Source organism: Capricornis sumatraensis, chromosome 3 (assembly GCF_032405125.1).
Source record: "Capricornis sumatraensis isolate serow.1 chromosome 3, serow.2, whole genome shotgun sequence".
NCBI classification, from domain to species: domain Eukaryota; kingdom Metazoa; phylum Chordata; class Mammalia; order Artiodactyla; family Bovidae; genus Capricornis; species Capricornis sumatraensis.
Window position 1 is genome coordinate 62,867,411 of NC_091071.1, and position 21,971 is coordinate 62,889,381.

At 37.3% G+C, this 21,971-nt stretch overlaps 2 protein-coding genes across 3 annotated transcripts; one reads left to right on the plus strand and one right to left on the minus strand.

Annotated features, from left to right (window-relative positions):
- The first annotated feature begins 3,058 nt into the window (after positions 1-3,058).
- On the plus strand, positions 3,059-10,429 carry FKBP7 (FKBP prolyl isomerase 7). 2 transcript variants are annotated; one of them, XM_068969215.1, is made up of 4 exons: positions 3,059-3,316; positions 4,355-4,506; positions 8,988-9,121; positions 10,223-10,429. In XM_068969215.1, the coding sequence occupies exons 1-4, from the start codon at positions 3,108-3,110 to the stop codon at positions 10,382-10,384; spliced, it is 657 nt and encodes a 218-aa protein (XP_068825316.1). In that variant the 5' UTR covers positions 3,059-3,107; the 3' UTR covers positions 10,385-10,429. The 2 variants fall into 2 exon arrangements, with proteins under 2 accessions (XP_068825316.1, XP_068825317.1); XM_068969216.1 differs by having other exon boundaries at positions 8,991-9,121.
- A 3,363-nt stretch (positions 10,430-13,792) lies between these two features.
- On the minus strand, positions 13,793-20,062 carry PJVK (pejvakin). The gene is made up of 6 exons (XM_068969243.1): positions 19,852-20,062; positions 18,935-19,130; positions 18,278-18,419; positions 17,117-17,234; positions 14,280-14,378; positions 13,793-14,085 (listed from the first exon to the last, which is right to left on the minus strand). The coding sequence occupies exons 1-6, from the start codon at positions 20,060-20,062 to the stop codon at positions 13,793-13,795; spliced, it is 1,059 nt and encodes a 352-aa protein (XP_068825344.1).
- Between the last annotated feature and the right edge of the window lie 1,909 nt (positions 20,063-21,971).

Below are 21,971 nucleotides of genomic sequence, written 5' to 3' on the forward strand. Positions count from 1 at the left end.
TTTAGGCCTCTCAGGTTTTCCCGTAATTGAGCCTCCGGTCCCTCCGGTGGTTGCTTTTCAAAAAAAAAAAAAAAAAGAATTCCTATTTATGTTAACTTCGCATCTTCTTCACATTCGGGGGATCTGAGAAATTATCTCCTAGGAAGGCGGTGTGCCTCTGAGAATCCTCCGGCAGGGAACAGCGAAGGGCCCCAAGGAATTGTCACCACGCAGTAAATCTTAGCCACTACTTCATTTAGAACATAAAACATGGGAGCAAGCTTTGGAGTTTATTTTAAAAATGAAAGTCTGCCCTCGCTTTTAGGATTTTTAAAAATCCTGTTTGGAAATGACCATCCTTATGTATGCTGCTGCTTCTGTTTAGGCTAAATTGTGTCAACTCTTTGCGACCCGTGGATTATAGCCCGCCAAGCTCTTCTGTCCACAGGATTTTCCAGGCAAAAATACTGGAGTGGGTTGCCATTCCTTCTCCAGGGTATCTTCGCGACCCAGGGATCGAACCCACATCTGCTTGACAGGCAGGATCTTTACCAATGAGCCACCTGGGGCGCCCTATCCCCATGTATAATGGACAATTTTCAGATGTATGGAATTTTTCGCACTTTAAGTAAAGCTTAAAGCAAGCTCACTGCTGCTGCTTTTCTTAGCATCACCGAGGTAGGTAATAGCTCCCATTGGAGAACCAGGCTTTCGCTGAAGTCCTAGTTTGGGTAAGAGTATTCGCCCGGAAATATAGTGAATTGATGGTTAGATGGCCAGATTGATATGACAGTATACAAGTAGTGGGTTTAAGACCGTGGTGATGGGATAGTAAAATTTATTGTATATATTATAAAGTTTTTATACTAAAATGCCGAAGGTGAGCATATACGACTCATATAGGACTTTTGTGTCAGACTTGGTCATATCCCTGCTGTATACTGTGTGAGATTAAAATAGAATGCCCAAGACTCAAATTACCTTGTTTTCTCATCTGTGGAATGTGGATAATGACATCTCGAAGAGTTGGTAAGAAAAGCAACAGCATGAAATTTATCCGCACCTCAGTTCAATTCAGTCGCTCAGTTGTGTCTGACTCTACTCGACCCCATGGACTTCAGTACGCCAGGCTTCCCTGTCCATCACCATCTCCCAAAGCGTACTCAAATTCATGTCCATTGAGTCAGTGATGCCTTCCAACCATCTCATCCTCTGTCATCCCCTTCTCCTGCAACCTTCAATCATTCCCAGCATCAGGGTCTTTTCAAATGAGTCAGTTCTTCGAATCAGGTGACCAAAGGATTGGAGTTTCAGTTTCAGCATCAGTCCTTCCAGTGAATATTCAGGACTGATTTCCTTTAGGATTGGCTGGTTGGATCTCCTTGCAGTCCAAGGGACTCTCAAGAGTCTTCTCCAACATCACAGTTCAAAAGCATCAATTCTTCGGCGCTCAGCTTTCTTTATAGTCCAATTCTCACACCTATACATGACTACTGGAAAAACCAAAGCTTTGACTAGACCAACCCTTGTTGGCAAAGTAATATCTCTGCTTTTTAATATGCCATCTAGGTTGGTCATAACTTTTCTTCCAAGGAGTAAGTGTCTTTTAATTTCCTGGCTGCAGTCACCATCTGCAGTGATTTGGAGCCCAAGAAAATAAAGTCTGTCACTGTTTCCATTGTTTCCCTGTTGATTTGCCATGAAGTGATGGGACCAGATGCCATGATCTTAGTTTTCTGAATGTTAAGTTTTAAGCCAACTTTTTCACTCTCCTCTTTCATTTTCATCAAGAGGCTCTTTAGTTCTTTGCTTTCTGCCATAAGGGTGGTGTCATCTGCATATCCGAGGTTATTGATATTTCTCCCAGCAACCTTGATTCCAGCGTGTGCTTCATCCAGCCCAGCATTTCTCATGATGTACTCTGCATATAAGTTAAATAAGCAGGATGACAATATACAGCCTTGACATACTCCTTTCCCGATTTGGAACCATCTGTTGTTTCATGTCCAGTTCTAACTGTTGCTTTCTGACCTGCATACAGATTTCTCAAGTGACAGGTCAGGTGGTCTGGTATTCCCATCTCTTTCAGAATTTTCCAGTTTGTTGTGATCCACACAGTCAAAGGCTTTGCCGTAGTCAATAAAGCAGATGTTTTTTCTGGAACTTTCTCGCTTTTCTGAAGATTCAACAGATGCTTGCTATTTGATCTCTGGTTCCTCTGCCTTTTCTACATCCAGCTTGAACATCTGGAAGTTCACGGTTCACGTACTGTTGAAGCCCAGCTTGGAGAATTTTCACCATTACTTTGCTAGCGTGTGAGATAAGTGCAATTGTGCGGTAGTTTGAAAGTTCTTTAGCATTGCCTTTCTTTGGGATTGGAATGAAAACTGACCTTTTCCAGTCCTGTGGCCCCTGCTGAGTTTTCCAAATTTTCTGGCATATTGAGTGCAGCACTTTCACAGCCCTCAAATCAAGGGCGACCCCAAATGGGGAAGGAAGGAAAATGCAAACCTGTAGCCGGTCCCAAATCGCTAGGCTCTGCAGAAAGACTTTTAACCAGGGACAGCAGTGACACCTGTTTACTAGTGTGTGGCTTAGCCTGAAACCTCTTAATGTATGACTCTGACCTTAAGAAGGCGCTTCAAGGAAACCCCAGAAACAAGAGTGCCTCTCCCGATGCCCACCCATTCTCTAGGAATCTGAGGGCCTTTCACGCCCCATCGTGTAACCCTGATTACAACCTCCCACCGTAGTCTTTTTATTTCGTCTTTCGCCAGTTTCAAAAAAAAGAGACAGAGAATTTTACTATCGAACCCTGAGGAAACTGGCTGTAAATATGAGGACTTGGAAAGGAGATGCGGTGCAAAAGTACAGTGTTGCCTCAGGGACTGAGAACCTTCCATGAAAGCAGGGGCGCAGCCAGCAGCCAATTGACACAAATTCCAAGGGTTGGGCTCGCCGCAGGGGAAAGGGGCGGTGCTACGCTTCACCCCCGCCGCTGGTCCTGTGTGACGTAGAACAATGCTCGCCTGCCACGCGTCGGAAATGCGCTACAGCTGCTGCCACCCCCTTGCAACTGACACGCTTGATGGAACGCAGTGATCATCTGGGGGGTGAATCCAGGAATCATGCATGTCTTATTTAGATTAATCGTTTTCTTTTACGTGTGGGGCATTTTTACTGCTCAGGGACAAAAGGCAGAGGAGAGCACAGAGGAAGTGAAAATAGAAGTTTTGCATCGTCCAGAAAATTGTTCTAAGACAAGCAAAAAGGGAGACCTGCTAAATGCCCATTACGACGGCTTCTTGGCTAAAGACGGCTCGAAATTCTACTGCAGGTAGGATATGATGAGAACAGCTCCCGAGTCCAGTTGATGCACTAAATCTAACCTCCCTCCACCAACCGGAAGCCTTTTTGAGGTTGATTTTGAACAGTAAGAGTTCAGCCTTTCTGCATTTTCTAGGAGGAAAATAGGATTTGACACAGTATTTCCCTATAATATGGAATATTATTTTTTAAATTACTTAAAATGTTAGCCCAAGAAATTATTAAAAATACACTACATCTATATACTCTCCTCACTATCGCCTATAGTAGTAAGTCAAGGTACTGTTTGTAAGAATGTTCATACTTTTCCTTTGCTGTGGGTTGGAGTCTCCTTAGGGAGGATTATGTAGAATAGTTTATCTGGCCTTCAGAAGCACAATATTTACTGACTGGAGGCCGCTTTCCACTACTAGAAGCCACTCCAATGACTTTTCTCTGGTGATTTTCAGACCCTGTGTCTTTGTGCCCTGCCCCCTCATCCCACCACTACTTACTTTGATTTAATTGATGTTTTATTACTCAGAGATAGAATGTCTTTTCTCCTTCTGGGCTACTACCCTATAAAAATACGATTGGGGAAAGTTTATTCTTTCCATTTAGAAGAAAATAGAAAAATTTAATAAGAAGAAAAGATACAAATTTTAACCGTGATTCAAATGACTTTTTGAGGCTAAACCTAGACCATCCATTTTTTTTTAGAATAAACACAGAATGGTTAAATAAGTCATTTGGACAAACTATGCAGTTAGGGGCAGGAGACCCATTAAAAAGTTAACTGTTGAGTAGTTTTTGTAAAGATAACAAGAAAAAAGAAAATGAGATGACTCACAATGACTAGCTTTGGGCAAATCAAACCTCTGTCTGGCTATTATGAGGGAAGTTTGAGCCAAACACCCCACTATGGGATTCAGAATGAGTCTTAATATAGGAAAAGACATGGTTAGAGACGTTTCTAATTTTACATAGGAACTAAATACTCAGGTGTATTTTAAAGTTTAATTTTATTTTCCTTGAAATCAACTTACCTAGGTGCTGTTTTTAATTACAGCCGGACACAAAATGAAGGCCACCCCAAATGGTTTGTTCTTGGTGTTGGACAAGTCATAAAAGGCCTAGACATTGGGATGATGGATATGTGTCCTGGAGAGAAGCGAAAATTGATTATACCTCCTTCATTTGCATATGGAAAGGAAGGCTATGGTAAGGTAAAAATATGGTAAAAATAAATCATAGACTGGGGTATATACTCAAAAAATTGAAAGCAGACTCTCAAAGTTACTATGAGTAACTCATTGTTACAACTATGTTCACAGCAGCATTATTCAAAATAGCCAAAAACTGAAAATAACCCAAATGTCTATTGACATAAGATGGATAAACAAAATGTGTTATATTCATTCAGTGGAATGTTATTCAGCCTCAAAAAGGAAAGAAATTCTGATATATGCTACAACATGGATGAACCTTTAATACATTATGCTAAGTGAAATAAGCCAAACACAAAAACCAATACTGTATGATACCACTTACATAAAGTACCTAGAATAGTCAAATTCATAGAGCCAGGAAGACCAGCGTGGTTGCCAGAGCCAGGGGAGAGAGGGTGGAATATAGGCAGTTGTTATTTAATAGGTGTAGAGTTTCAGTTCTGCAAGATGAAATAGTTCTAGAGGCTGGCTGCAATGTGGATATACTTAGCACCACTGAACTAACTCTACACTTAAAATGGTTACAATGATAAATTTTATTTTAATTGTATTTTCCCACAATTAAAATTTTTGAATTACTACATAGAGAAAATAATTATAGAATATAAGGTCCAACAAACTTTAAGCTGTATGGAATCTAGTCCAGCCCAGTTCTTTTTACATATCAAGAAATTAAGCCATTGTTGCAATACAAGTCTCTGGCCAGAGTTCTTTACTCCACACAGTGGCAATATTCATAATTACAGTGTATATTTTATAAACTCTACCTTAGTCATTTAAGTATAAGTTATTTTATTATTATATAAATGTCTATGCTGCTAAGTCACTTCAGTCGTGTCCGACTCTGTGCGACCCCATAGACAGCATCCCACCAGGCTCCCCCATCCCTGGGATTCTCCAGGCAAGAACACTGGAGTGGGTTGCCATTTCCTTCTCCAATGCATGAAAGTGAAAAGTGAAAGTGAAGTTGCTCAGTTGTGTCCGACTGTTCGAGACCCCATGGACTGCAGCCTACCAGGCTCCCTCATCCATGGGATTTTCCAGGCAAGAGTACTAGAGTGGGGTGCCATCGCCTTCTCCAGTAAATATCTATAGAAAATACTTTTTGTAAGGAGTACCAAAGTCAATTCATAAAATTCATGAAACTGAAACATATGATTTTAAAGTAAAAGGACAGCATTGGAACATTGTAGAAAGAACATCTGAAACATAACAAGCTATTAGTCACTACTATCCAAATTCAGGAGAAGCCTTGAAATATAGAAAAATGAAGAGCTTCTTTCAATATATTGCTATTTTTTAAAATCCTTGAGTAAGCTGTGAGAACCTAGGTTAAGCAAATAAATGAGGAAAATGTTTTCAGCATGTATAAACATGTATGATGACCTGTCCTAGAAATGGGCAACTTCATAAACAAGTGGCCCACTCACTGAAAAATATAAATGAATGGATAAAGATGTGATATAGATACACATACACACACACACACACACACACACACACACAGTGGAATATTTCTCAGCCATAAAGAGGAAAGAAATCTTGCTATGTGCAACCACATGGATGGACCTAGAGGGTATTATGCTAACTGAAAATAAACCAGACAGACAAAGGCATCTATTAATTTTTCCAAAATTAAATTTTAAAAAATCACTAAAGTGGGGCTTCCCAGGTAGCTCAGATGGTAAAGAGTCTGCCTGCAGTGCAGGAGACCTGGGTTCGATGCCTGGGTTGGGAAGATCCCCTGGGGAAGGAAATGGCAACCCACTCCAGTGTTCCTTGCCTGAAGAATTCCATGGACAGAGGAGCCTGGTGGGCTACCGTCCATGGGTCACAAAGAGTCAGACACAACTGAGTGACTACCAAACACAAAAGCGGAGCAGAACAGAAAAAAATTTTAAAGGGGGGAAAATGGGCAGTATGGCAGAAAGCTGGTCTCTAGCATTTTCAGCTGGGTCCTTTCTTCCTTTTACTGTGTGAAAACTAGAAAGACTTTTTTTTTTTGGCTGTGCCCTGTGGTTTACAGGAATCTTAGCTCCTGGACGAGGGATCAAACCCTGTGTACCCTGCAGTAGAAACACAGGATCTTAAACACTGGACCTCCAGAGAATTCCCTAAAGAAAGAATTTTTACCACCTCATTTTGAGTCCTTCTTAACCCCAGCTATTTGAAATATTTAGTATATAATTAAAGCAATTAAGGGTTTCTACAATGAAATAGTGTCTTTACACCCCAATATTTCATTGAAATGGCATGCCCTCTTTAAGGCTGTTGTTTTACTCATTAGAAGAGCTTGCCTATTCTTTCCAGCAGGAGCAAGGATCACTGCCCCCAAATTGAACTGGAGGGATGTTAGTGATACAAATCAGACTCAGTCAGATTTAAAACTCCTAAAGAGACAGTCCAGATAACTACATCTTCACTTTCAAAGTCTTTGGCACTCATTTGGTTCCATCAAAATAGCTCCCACAAAACCATAATTAAGGTATCCTATTTTTAGTTGTAAAGGAGCCTAGGAGAGAGAGAATTGAAAATAAGTTAAATTGAATGTAATCTTGTCCTAAAAACTGTGTCATAGACTGAGCCCAATTCTAGACAAAGTAATACAGGCAGAGTTCGCCTTGCAGCCTCCTTAAATCTCATTTTCAGAGTTTCTCTTGCTCTCTTGTAGACAAGAGAGCATTCTGCCTGCTACCAGAGCACCCACATCTCTTTATCAACTGGTGCTCATACTAGGTCCTGTTACCACATGGCAAATGATTACTATTTTTATCCTTATTGTAAACTAATTTATGCTTAGATATGAATGACTACCCAGGCAGCCTAAGCTATTAATAAGCTAGACCCTTATAGCAAAAATGTATAAATTTGACCTCAGTTTGAGGTGTCTCAATAAATATGAATATAATGAATCTCACTAGTATAACAATATCACCAAAACCTTCATCTTACATGTAAGGAAACTGAAGCCCAACAAAACTGTGTTCTTTGGAATGTAGCCAACTGCTAGTTTACCTGTATTATTTATAATAACTTACAAATAGCTTGAATTCAATTATTTTAAAAGCTGCTGTGTAGACCATAAGCAACTGCTTAACACACAATATCTTGATTGAATAAGCTTTTCTAAATAAGTTGTTATTAAGACCTAACATAAGCTGTAACTTTATTTTAGGTACTTAAAGAAGTCTTTTCTTCTGTGCAATATTCTCGCCTAATGTCACAGAGCACCTCTGCATGTCTTGAAATGCATGTGACTTGTTAGTGCTTTAACTAACAGTACATGTGGTATGTACAGAGTCTTTACATTAACTCCTAAGTATTTTGATCTTCTAAATACAAGTAATTCTGTAGTAAATGCATGTTTTTCTCTTCTTTATACTTTCATTTTTTAGTAAGATAAAACTAGCTGGCAATTTATTCTATGTTTACACTGGAAATTGGGGGAAACTTCAACTTGTAATAGTTTGCCTTAAGAACTTTGAATTTGTTTTTATTGTTGTCAGGAAAAGTTATTCTTCTGTCATAAAGAGATCTGAATGAGACAGACTGGGGGTGAATCTTATATAAAAGTATCACTGACTCAATCGTTCACTCTAAAGTTAGGTAAATATATGTTGTTGGGATGGTCACACTAGCCATGTGATATATGGGTAGATTTTTGTGTGTCCTGGTTTGGAGATGACTGATCTACTTCCTTTGGCTGTAACTTTCAAGCTTTTTCCTTTGAATTATATAAATATTGTAGCAAGAATCCTCCACTGTTTCATTAAAAAATTAGTTTCCATCAAAGAACAAACTTCGCCATTTTTTAAAATAAGTGATAGACACCATTCATTCAACAAATTTTTGAGAAACTATATATTTGAGTGGTGACAAAAGCCACCCACTGCAGGTCATTTTTATGAATGGCCATCTGAAGAGGCCATAGCTTGCTAAAATCATCTGTGACATCACTTAATTGGCTAACTTTATTAAAGGGGACTATTTAACTTAATACCTAAAAGAGTTTTTTGTGATTAGAAATTTCTTCATGAAATTGTTACTGGTTTGATCTGTTATTGCAGTATTTTTGGTCTATATGGCAAATCTGACAAACAAGTATATTAACACATATATTTTATTCATACTTCCAAGTAACTGGACAAAATCATTTTCTAAAAGATACTGATCTTTAAAATATTTCTGGCTGTGAATTTCTTCTCTGCACTAGCTCTTTCTTGTATAATGCTGGAGTATATTATTAAAAATTACATGATCTATATTTAAATTTAATCGGGAAATAATGGTCCCCTAAGTCTTTAGAACTTACTTGTTTTGAAAACATATGAGAAAAGTGTTCCGAAGAAATATTTAGAAAGCAATTCTTATAAATATGAAATAATACAATCATAATGCTATCATGGCTATTTGTGAATAAATATTTGACCATTATCTTCATGTAAGTTAAACTGTTAAAATTCATACCTTTAGCAGAAGGCAAGATTCCACCTGATGCAACATTGATTTTTGAGATTGAACTTTATGCTGTGACCAAAGGACCACGAAGCGTTGAAACATTTAAACAGATAGACATGGACAATGACAGGCAACTTTCTAAAACTGAGGTAATTCAAACAGATTTCATATATACAATCTAAATTTTTATTACCATTTAAATACATCTGTGTTAAAGCTATTATGTTTACTTCTATCTAGCATGGGCTAATTAGTTTGCTTTTATAGAGCTAATTACAAAAATATTAAATTCTAAGAAGAAAATGTGCTTGTTTAATATAAAAGTTGAAATGGAGTCAACCTGTTTAATTTCCTTTCTCCCTGTAAGAGGGTCATTAAAATACCAAACTAATCTCTACAGGCATCATGACTCTAAAAATAGTCATGGTACCCAGCAATCCCATTCCTGGACAGAGATATAGACAAAACTATAATTTGAAAAGCTAACAGGCACCCCTGTTCATTGCGTATTTACAACGTCCAAGACACAGAAGCACCCTAAATGTCCACTGACAGGGATAAAGATGTGGTGTACATACATACATACATACAATGGAATATTACTCAGCCATGAAAAAGAATGAAATAAGGCCATTTGCAGCAACATAAGTGGACATACAGATTATCATACTAAATGAACTGAAAGGCAAATATCATATGATATCACTTACATATCGAGTCTAAAAAAATGATACAAAATAGAAACAGCCTCACAGACATAGAAAACAAACTGTGGTTACCAAAGGGGAAAGGAAGAGGGAAAGGATAAATTGGGAACTTGGGATTAACAGATACACACTGCTATATATAAAGTAAACAAGGACCTATTATATGGCATGTGTGTGCATGCATGCTCAGTTGCTCAGTCATGTTTGACTTTGACCCCATGGACTGTAGCCCGCCAGGCCCTTCTGTCCATGGGATTCTCCAGGCAAGTACAGTGGAACAGGTTGCCATTAACATTCAGACGTTAATCTCTAAGTATGTACTGTTAACCATCTACAACCTCAGGGGAAGCTAATTTGAAGATCTGTTTCTCTTCAGAAAATTGCTTCAAAGGTTGAAAAAAATAAAACCTCAAATAGCCTTTTAAATTTTTGTATCACGTATAATAAGTAGTCTGAGATATGTTTCTTGAAAGTTTTCTCAGAGTTTCTGGAAATTTATTGTGGTGTCTTTTTTATTAAAGAAATATTATTTTGGCCCTCTAGATAAGTCATTACCTGAAAAAGGAATTTGAAAAAGACGAGAAGCCACGTGACAAGTCGTATCAGACTGCAGTTTTAGAGGATTTTTTTAAGAAGAACGACCATGATGGGGATGGCTTCATTTCTTCTAAGGAATACAATGTCTATCAACATGATGAACTATAGCATATTTTTATTTCTAAATTTTCTTAGCTATTTACTGTACTTTATATGTAATACAAAGTCACTTTTCTCTGCATTGTATTTTCTATTTTTCCCTCATGAACATATTTTGATCCTTCAATACATGTAATATTGGAATAATAAATGTGAGGCTTTTTTTTGCAAAGTTTAACTTTCAAATAGGCATGATTGTGTTTCCTATTGCATTATTCTGTTACAATGAATTGCAGTACCATGAAATCGACCTCTGCATCCTATTAGGCAATTTTTTCCCCTTCAAGTTATAGGAAGACACCTATGTCATAATTTACAAGTTCTTGCCAACTCTAACCTTAACAACATGTATAGATATGTAAATACCCAATTTTTAATATTTAAAGTACCCCATATTTGAAACATATTTAATAGGAGCCCATGAATTAACATTTCACTTGTTTTATACATTTCATAGCATTACAGACAGTAAGATATAAAAATCTACCAGACTTCCCTGGTAGACCAGTGGTTAAAACTCCGAGCTTCTACTACAGGGAAAATGGGTTCACATTTCACATGGCACAGCCAAAAATAAAATCATATGACTGAGGAATCTTCCTTTAGGATGCATGCAGAAAAGTATTAGTTGTAATAATATGTCCCACAGAGAGCCTCAACACAGTGTCTGTACTTTATGGTGCAAGTTTCTGGCCTTGGGTATTTGTTCCAGTGGCTAATGTTTGAAAGAGACTTGATCAGACCAAGGGCTTTGTGCCTCTGTCTTAGAGCGTGAGTCATGAAGTCTGTGCTGCTCTGACCTGTGCACTCCCTCAGACATCATTATGAATGTGCTACACCTCTTCCTTCTCATAGGCCTTTATATTTACCATCCCTAACTTTTTGTCTTGATAGTTTTAAATTGATGCTATGGCATTTCTCAAGTCTCCCTTTCTCTGGGTATTTCTATCCTATGTCATTTCATTTCACAATGTTCTTATTACTAACCATGAGCGAACAGTACAAACTGGTATGCCATCAAATTTTTGATAGATGTGTAGAACTGATTTTACACAAGAGGATATCAAATGAGGATATAAAGTGCCATGGCAATTTTGTGTCATCATCAAATCATTGTGGTCCAACATGTTGAGAATAAGAGGTAAGAGATGCTGTAGAAGATCATGCTGGTACCCAAGAAAGGACACATATTTACTGGACCAGGTACGATTTGCCTACTGTGTATGCAGAAAATCATGTGTGTATGTGTGTTAATCACTCAAGTCATGTCCGACTCTTTGTGACCCCATGGGGTGTAGCCCACCAGGCTCCTCTGTCCATGGAATTCTCCAGGCAAGAATACTGGAGTGGGTTGCCATTCCCTTCTCTAGGAGATCTTCGTGACCCAGGGATCAAACCCAGGTGTCCTGCATTGCAGGCAGACTCTTTACCATCTGAGACACCAGGGAAGCCCATAGAAAAGTGTGCTTAGGTAGTAAACAGCTCTATTCAAAACAAGTAAGTTTAAAACAGTTTTTTCCATTTTATGAAACTTATACTCTTTCCAAACCATTGTTTATTGATTATCTTTTAACCTCTTTATATATACTGCTAGAAATCCTACAATTTAAAAGTATAGGGGGACTTTCCTGGCCATTCAGTGGTTAGAATTTTACCTTCCAATGGAGAGTGTGGGGGTTCGATCCTTGGTCGGGGACCTATAATCCCACATGCTTCTTGGTCAAAAAAACAAAACATAAAACAGAAACAATATTGTAACAAATTCAATATAGACTTTAAAAATATTCCACATCAAAAAAAAATCTTAAAAAAAATAAAGCATAAAGGCAACACAAATCCCACTAGGTTAGTGAATATCACGTATGTGTAGCACAGAGCTAGACACTTCATAAAATAAAAACATTTACTATCTTTTCCTGTCTCCCAATATTTCTCCATTCCCATAACCCAGTCTTATACCTCCTCCTCACTTAACTCAATCTCAACTTTCATCCCTTCACCTTCCTCAGAAAACCCTGCTCAGTAGTAAACTTAAGTTGATAACACAATATACTTTGGTTTAGAAACTGTCCCCATGTCTATATCCATATAAAAAAGTCACTTTTTTTATCAGTATTTGCATCTGAATTATATACTCTGCAAAACAAAAATGTCATGAAAGCTATACTGGAAATTATCCTATGATAATTCTAACCTTTCTATCCCATTATTTTCATACCAAGTACTTTTAAACTTATGTTTTAAAAAATCATAGATGATGTCATATGAATATGGAAATTTACTTGAAAACTATTCACATTTAAATAAATAAAATTTTAACCCTTCTACATACATAAACAAGTAAATATTTCATATTTACACAATTGCCTAACACCTTCATTGGCATATGCCTAGTAATGACTGCTGTACTATATATTTTGAGTTCTGAAATTTTAACAGTACTTCTGTAATTATTTTAATAATGCAAGTAAGTGCAAATGCAAGTCACTCAGTTGTGTCCGACTCTTTGCAACCCCATGGACTATACAGTCCATGAAATTCTCCAGGCCAGAATACTGGAGTGGGTAATCTTTCCCTTCTCCAGGGGATCTTCCCAACCCAGGGATAGAACCCAGATCTCCCACACTGCAGGTGGATTCTTTACCAGCTGAGCCAATTATTTAGGTTTGTGCATGAAAAAATTTCATATGTCTTACAGAGTAGATGAAAAAGGTCTCTGAGAACAATGTTAAGTGTTTTGAACACTTTCAAAGAAGAGAAGTAAATGTGTCCCAGCTGCCTTAACTTTAAAATGACAGTAGTGAGTTCTTATAAAGACAAAGCTGGTGCGCACATATATACCTACATCACTGAATGGCAGCCCATTACTACTATCAGTCACGCTTAACTATGTACACAAAACCCCATACTGAGCTCAGTGTGCTTTTAATTTGATACCACAATTAAACATTTAGGATTACATTAAATTATTAACACATTTTTCTCATTTTACCAAACCTAGGGCAACAGTTAAGGCATCAAAAAGTTGCCACTTATCCATTCCTGTCATCCTCAAATATTGAATTAAAAGTTGATTAAAAATAACACGTATCTCAAAAGTTTTGTATGTAAAATGGCAGACTAAGTTCCAAAGTATATGCAACTGGCAGATTTTATGAAGGAATGTTTATATTCTGAATTTTATATGTAAGCCTTTCCAATATGAACAATATTATTAATCTTCATGACAATTTCTGAGGTAGACACTATTATCATCTCCATGTTATAAATGGGAAAAATGATGCCCAGACAGGTTAATTTCTCATTCCTCCCCCTCTTTAATTTGCTACAATTCATCAAAGTGAACCAAGATAATTTTGGAAAGGTGTGTGGTACAGTTGCACCCAAAACACCAGCAAGGTACATTCATTTGCCATTTTATTTCATTCTCTTGTGCCAAATGTCAAAACAAGGAACGGCATGAAGTCGCACGTACTTCTGCCCATCAACAGAGCACTGAAAACACCCGTAAACTGTCTCCCTTTTAAAGTTCCCCATTCCACAGAGTATGCAAGGTCCTTTTGGAATGTTGTGATTAAGTAAGTTAACACGGATGTGAGTACCTTCTTTGAGTGAAATATCACTCATGCTGAGAGGTTTGTCATAATAGTCAGAAAAAAGATCATCTAAGTAAAGCTGTGAACGAGAAATGGCGTCCATCACTCTTCTATCTAAAAGGATAAAAACAGACGTGTGTTAAAAGTCGAATAAAAAAATGTATAGCTAGACTGAATTTATAACTATGTGTAAATCTAAACAATCACTCATGAAATTTGGCTTTTAAATTCAAATTCTTAAAGACAAGATTAATAAAGAGAACCTCAAGTGTTAATCTGAGAAGGAACAAAATCTTCAATGGACATACTTCTTTCAAATAGTATATTTCTCAATCTGTAGAGCAGTGCAAATGTTGCCGTTTCTTCCCTTTCAAATCCTCCTTTTGACACTGAAGTGACACAAAGGTCTATAAAAAAAAATTTTAGAAGATGTTATAATCTGAACAACTCATATTTTATAGGGAGTTTTAATTGTGGTTGAATTCTGGCACATGCCATTCACTTTATTTTTTAAGTTAAATTTCACATATTTTTAGAAAAGTTAGCATTTACATGGTTCAAAATTCAAAGAGTACAAAAAGAGGATACAATGATAAATAAGTCTCTTCACTGACCCCAGCTTCAGCTTTATACCCCAGGGGTAACTACTATTGTGTTTATTTATAGAAATACTCCATATATTTCACAGGCATAAAGGCTATGTACATATGTATGTAAGTATGTACATATATAAAATCTTAGGTTCCAAGATTAATAGATATACATCTCTTTAAAATATCATAGAGATAATTCCATGTCAGTAGTATCTTTAGTGCTAATTCTTAACAGCTTCACAGTATTCTATTGTGTGGATGTACCTTAGTTCACTAAAGGATACAGGTTTTTACAATTATACTGATCATTAGAAGTATAAACTGATAGAATTGATACATCTATCAGAATTTAAAATTACATATATTTTAGTCTTATTTACACTTCTAGGAATTTATCCGACAGATATATGTACACACATGTGAGATTTGTATTTAGGAACAGACTGCATTGTCAGGTTTTGAAGAATTCTTCCTCCCTACTATATCACTGTCATTACTGGCAATCAATTTAAACCAAAAAGCTGCTGAAAAACACATGTCATTCCAGTTCTTTGCAAGCATCACTTACTAGCATATTAGCATGTCTGGGGTCATAAACAGAGCAAGTATGTCATTATCTACTTCTATTGGGTCCGTGCCGCATTTCTTATTAACTCTAACGGTGCTTTCATTTTCTGATGATTTACCTCCATGTTAAGTACCTGTGTTAAAGCATATTTTCATAACTCCATAACTCTAATAAGCAGGTAATGAAATAGAAGGTGTCCCAAAAGACTCAGTGCAATTTTAAACTTTAATACAGTGTGCTTGAATACCCCAGGGTGCTGCTGCAGAAGTAGAAAAGCTACAGACTGGCAAAACATCACTTGATAGTCTACTTGAATTTCTTCTAAACTCATTTAGTTTTGTAAATCTTATCCATTAAGCTTTTTAATTTTTTCTTTCAGTCCCTCCATCTTAAGGTTATTTCCAAAATTCTACTATTATGAACTATCTTTATACATGTCTTTTCACATATGTGTGAGTGTATGTATAGGATAAATTCCTAAGTTTAAATAAGATTAAAATATATGTAATTTTAAATTCTGATGGACATTATCAGTTATATCAGTTTATACTCTAATGATTAATATAATTGTAAAAACCTACCCCCTTTAGTTGGAGAAGGCAATGGCACCCCACTCCAGCACTCTTGCCTGGAAAATCCCGTGGACGGAGGAGCCTGGTGGGCTGCAGTCCATGGGGTCACTAAGAGTCGGACACGACTGAGCGATTTCACTTTTTTTTTCACACCCTTTAGTGTCCCAAACAAAATTTATTAACATGTTTTGTTTTGTTTTTTTTGCCTCGTCATTCTCTCTTCCAACAGAACTGCAAAAGCGAAAACAGGTCTAAAAATGTTTATAAAAGTGTTTATACGGACTTATGATTGCCGGGGGAGGGGTGGGGAAGAATGGGAGGAAGGATTGTTAAGACAGTTTGGGATGGACATGTATACTCTGCTGTATTTAGAACGAATTACCAACAAGATCCTCCTGCATAGCACAGGGAACACTTCTCAGTGTCATGTGACAGACAGGATGGGAGGGGAGTTTGGGGGAGAATGGATACATGCATATGTATGGCAGTGTCCTTTCGCTGTCCACCTGAAACTATCGAAACACTGTTAATCAGCTATGCTCCAATACAAAATCAAAAGTTTAAAGGAAATAAAAAACAACAAAAATGTTTATAAATGGCCTTGCCTAATCTTTGGGTTTTACCTAGATTTGAGCTGATTGGACTCCTAATATTAAAACTTGATGCAATGTAGAAATTTAAAGTGACCTGAACTGCAGTATCATATAAGATGACGGTTTTAGAGAAGTACTTGTACCTTTAAGGGTTTAGGTAGTCCAGGGTCAGGAGAGCTGGGTCTATGAAAGGAAAACCTGAAGAAAGGTTGTCTTATGCTAGCTTGGGTGCCCTGACACTTTCCTACTGTGTATACCTCCTCTATTTGCCATCTTCAATAACTATCTGCTTGAGTTCTAAATCACTTCAGCTGTGTTCGACTCTGCGACCTCATGGACTGCAGCCTGCCAGGCTCCTCTGTCCACGGTAGTCTCCAGGCCAGAATACTGGAGTGGCTGGCCACGCCCTCCCCCAGGGGATCTTCTTGACCCAGGGATTGAACCCGTGTCTCTTAATGTCTCCTGAAATGGTGGGCAGGTTCTTTACCACTAACGCCACCTGGGAAGCCCCCAAACTACTTATTAGAAGGTTATTTTTATTTTCCCATGTTAGTCAAGGAAATACTTTGCCTGTGGATTGCATTCTAGCTCTCAACTATAACTGGAAGTGGGGTGTTGGGAAGTCTACCGCTTTTCCCAAGAAACAGGGATGAGGTTATGGGGAAGGAGGGACTATTGGGTCTTTCCCAGTCATTTCACCCAAGCATAATATCAACAGTGCTGACAGCATCACTCTTCATCATTAGCCACTCAGGGAGAGACAGAGACAGAGATTCTCACTATAATAATTTCAGTGTTTCACGTAAATCATTCACTCACCAAAGGCACCATCCAAGTAAATGAAGAGTTCAAAAACACTGAAAGCTATGGTTGTATGTGCTGGAAAAACAATAGCTTTGTCCCTTCCCTTGGGATTCTGTTCATCCATAAAATGAAACTATATTAAATAAATTAAACAACATTGTTAAGGAGTATAACATGTAAAGGATATATTTTTGGAGAAACAAAACATTCCCTACAATCCTACCAAAAACAAACTCTTCCACCCCTCCAAGTAAAGAACTATCCTACTTGAATTCAACTGTTTATAGCAGAGGTTCAAATAAATGATCCGGGGACTCCTGATCTATATTAGGAAATACTTATTACTTTCTCATTTACTTTGTATCCAAGCCAATGACTAGTGCTACCACAAGGGTGATGCTTTGGGTCATAGGAACGTTTTCAACTGCAAATCCACTGCCTTTAAGGGCTACATTTGTTTTTAGCCTATTGTATCCACTGTTTCAAAGCCCCCAGAGCTTTTTAGCAGCTTTCCAAAGCAATCACCAACAATTAAGCAAATGTTTCATTCAGTTCATGCCCCCAAAATGATACAATATTAAACAATTTGGTGGGCACTTAAATGTAGCCACTTTATTTGCAAAGACTTGAAAAGATTATCGCTGTATTCTATCTTTCTAATAATTAATTTTAATAAAACAAATCATCATTATGTGTCATTATTAGGTGAAAGGCAATGACAAATAATGTCATAATTGAGCCAAAAATTAAACACAAATAACTTTTCAAGATTTTTTAGAGGATTTAACTTTGAGTGAAGCATGTTTGGCTACTGACAATGTTATTTTAGAAAAATTAATATAAAAATATAAACTCAACTTTTAAATTAAAGTATAAACTCTATCACTTAAAAATAAAATCGAAGAGTTCAATAAACACACTCAGTCTGTATTCTTAAAACAGCATTTAAACAGTACTCTGAGGGACTCCATTGTGCACTTTATTTTACATGTTTATAATTCAAAATTTCTTGGATTTCTTTCTTCATATTCTAAACCAAAACCATTAGCGTGCAAAATCCTATATACAATTGCAGCTCTTTAATTTCAATATTTGACAAAATACACAAGGTTCTTGAATACTTAAATTCCCATTGCAGCTTTTGAGTACAGAAATCCAGTGAGTCTAATGGTTTACCCTCATGGCTTCCCCACGAATTCCAGCGTGCACAGACAGTGAGCACTGTCGTGTGGTTCGGATGCTTTCCATGACCACACACAACACTGCCTTTCTGCTGCTCCTTGACTGTCGTATCAAACTGTGGTCAAAATTAATTTTTCTAAAATCAAGAAGACAGACATTCACAAGAATCTGTATCATCTAACTATGTATAATCAAGTACATTTTTGCTTATCATGTGTTACTATTCATGATCCACCTTAATTAAAAGTAAATCAAGGCAGTCCTAATACAAATCAGAAAGTATGCTCAAAAGAAATTTAATAATCTGCCTTTCCTATTTCGTTAAAACATGTGTACTAGAGGAGTCTGTTGGAGGAAACTTTTAGTGTATTTGTTGCAAGTAGGCTCTTGAAGTCTTGTAATCTTATAATTTAGCAAAATGTGTGCAGAACAAAAGCCATCTTGCAGAAAATTAAATTTTGTTTAAACCAAATGATTCTGGATATCTACACTTATCCAAAGTTTGAGTATATGATTAATTTGTAGTATTTCAAATAAATCAAACAAATTAGTAAAATATAACTGGAATGTTTTAAACACTTTGTCATGAAGTTTATATAATTAAAATGTTTAAAGAAAACATGGAAGTATATTAAGGATTATTATACTGACCGTGTAGTAATTTCCTTGAGTAATGTTGATACTTCCACTTCATGTTTGGTTACTACACCAAATGAAGCTTTTACGGCAATGGAATCTGATCCAGTAACATTAATCCCAACGTCATTCACAATATGGTTGCCTCGTCTTCCATAGAGTGAAACATCTGATTCATCTTCATAATTCAGTAGCTGATAAGATGAAATACCTTTAAAACAAGAAATCAATATTTTAAATGTCTCGAATTCATCTAATGTAAATATAGAGTAATACGTTAATTTATCATTTAAAACTTGATTATCCAAATGTTGAGAATGGTACCATCTCAAATCAAGATGAAAAAGAGCAATTCAATTAATTTGACAAGAGAAATAAATATCCAGAGTACTTTAAACGAACTCAAATTTTCTTTCAGCCAACAGAACACTTAAGCATAAAAATCCAATGATTAGTTGAAAGAAAAACAAGTGTTTATAAGAAAAGTTTGGCAAAATGTCAATTTACTTTCTAAACTAGCCTCTTAATACATTTCAGCTTACCAATCATAATAAGAGAATTAAAAAATAAACACAAATTAATCTCATTTAACCATGTGAGATAGGTAAGACTGAATAACAGCCCCATTTTATAAATGAAGAAATATATTATTATGCCATATTCTAAACTGATCTGATTAAAACAACTTATAAAATAACTAAAATTAAATTATACAATAAACATAAAATACATTTGAAATTATTCAATCAATAAGAGATTTGCTACTATACAAACATTAAGCATTGTTAACATTATTATGCTACAGTAATAAAAGCTTTCATCAATGAAAATGTGTAAATATTACGAACGTAAGTAGCACAGACAACCTACATTTAGATCACGAATAATATACGTGAATGAGTAATCACTCCCAAACAAACATTCAAACTTACCAGCTGAAATTTCTCTGTCTCCTAAAAGAATATCTTTCAGTGTAAAAGGTGTTGAGGTAAATTTATATCTAGGAAACAGAAAACATCGCTTCTTCTTTACCACCAGACTTAGAGGTTGGTATTTGTCAGCCTCACTGAGGCTTGGAACAGGAACTAATCTCCCTCCATCTCCAACTTGTTTGACAAAGCTCTTGGTAGCAGCAGCAAACATATTAATACTGAATCAAAATGTCAGCCACTGCAACCCTCAGATAACAAATCCATATTTTCAAAGAAAATCAGGCATAAAACTAATCCTTGCTTGATTTTAAATATAATTGTACACGTGAAAAATACAAAGCATGGTCTCAGCAAGTAGCTTACCACTATACAGTTCACAACACTGCCTCCCTGGTATGCTCAGGCAATGAATTATAGATTAACAGTGTAAAATGATACACTAAAAGCAAGTCAATTTGGAATTGCAGTCTATAATACTAAAATATATACAGAAAACTAGTAATCTTTAAATATCACCAATGTCCTTGATGAGGCTCACAGTAGTGGTTTGCCAGGTTTGAAGGAAGCAAATAGCCCTTTGGGGAACAATACAATTTAGCCACTAACATTAGCCCTGGACACCATCTACAGTGGACCTAGTCCAAAGGGAAGTCCTTCACAAATCCATCATGCCAATATTGGCAACAGAAAAGTACTGTTTCTCTGTTATAGCCCAGTTTATTCTTTGAACATTTCATTCATTTTCCTTGTATGTTTAAAAACCAAGTGATTAATATAAATTCACAGAATATAAGGAAACAATTGCATGCAGAACTTTACAAAATACTAAATGAAACATATTTAAATGTAACTGCATCAACTGATTTAGGGGCTTATCTTAAGCTACTACCTGTATCTCTTTGAAACAGAGTCCTGCTGCATTTATTTTCTTTTTGTTTCACCATTATTATCCCAGTTACTCAACATTTAAGGAGAGCAGTATAAAGTTTAGGTTTGTTTTTAAGGAATTTAATGGCTAAAAATAACTTTCATAAACAAATCTGAGTGCTGAAATAATGTACTGCCACAGCTACGTGGATGTTAACATTTTGAAATAGTGGCTATGTGGTATTTAAAGTAAGATATTCATTAAAATATATCAGTGAAAAGCAATTGATATATTAACATCTATACAAGGGGGAGGTGGAGGAAGATAAAAACAGGCTTAATTCAAGCCTCAATCAGCTTGATTAGATTCTGGATAATTTTTTTTTCATTTGATCTCTAGTATCCAGGGCTTCAGAGTAACAAAAAGTTTCTAATAATGTCCCTTCGTGTGAATAAAATTGTGCGAGGGAATCTCCAGAAATGAGAAGACACAAGGAGTCATTTCTGCACGTGGCAGGCAAAACCCCTAGAAGCCAGCCATAGGACACTTAATGTCGCTGTCTGATCCCCAACAAAGGTGGTACATCCCAGGCAAATGCCATCACAACCAACATAGGTATTCAGAACAGCATTAATTAGAAACGGTTTCACAGAAAAGCCTTCGTTTACTCCTAACGTGCCTTGCTGGCATCCGCTGGCCCAGCACTCACCAGGCAACGATAGCCTGGAAGACAAAGGAGCCCTCCCTGGGTGAGAGGCGCGGGTCTCCGGACGTGCCCGGGAGCAGCTAAAGGCAGGGCTCCAGGACAGGAGGACCCACTCGAGCCCTCAGGAGCGGATATACTGCGAGTCTTAGGCTTCGGGCCCAGGCCCGGGGAGGCTCTCCAGCAATTCTGCTTTTGGAATTTTGAAATTATTTTCTTAAAGTGACGTACCCCTCCTCTTCCCCGTCCCCGTAACCTGGCCAGAAAAAAAAAAAAAAGGCTGAGCTTCAGGCCTCAAAGACTCTGAAGCTTGCCTGCCTGGCGACAAGCCTCTTTCTGGGCAGGGAATGGCCTCCTTTTAAGGACACAGAACTGCGGTCTCCCCGAGCCGGTGGGCCGAAGGCAGGTCACCGGCTGCAGCCGAGAAAGCCCGGGCTAGGAGGACGGGCGGGACTGGGCGCCAAGGCGCCCGGCAAGCGGGTGGGCGGGGCCGCCAAGGAGCGCGGCGGTGCAGGGACAGAAGGGGGCGTGGCCGGGAGCGGGACCTGC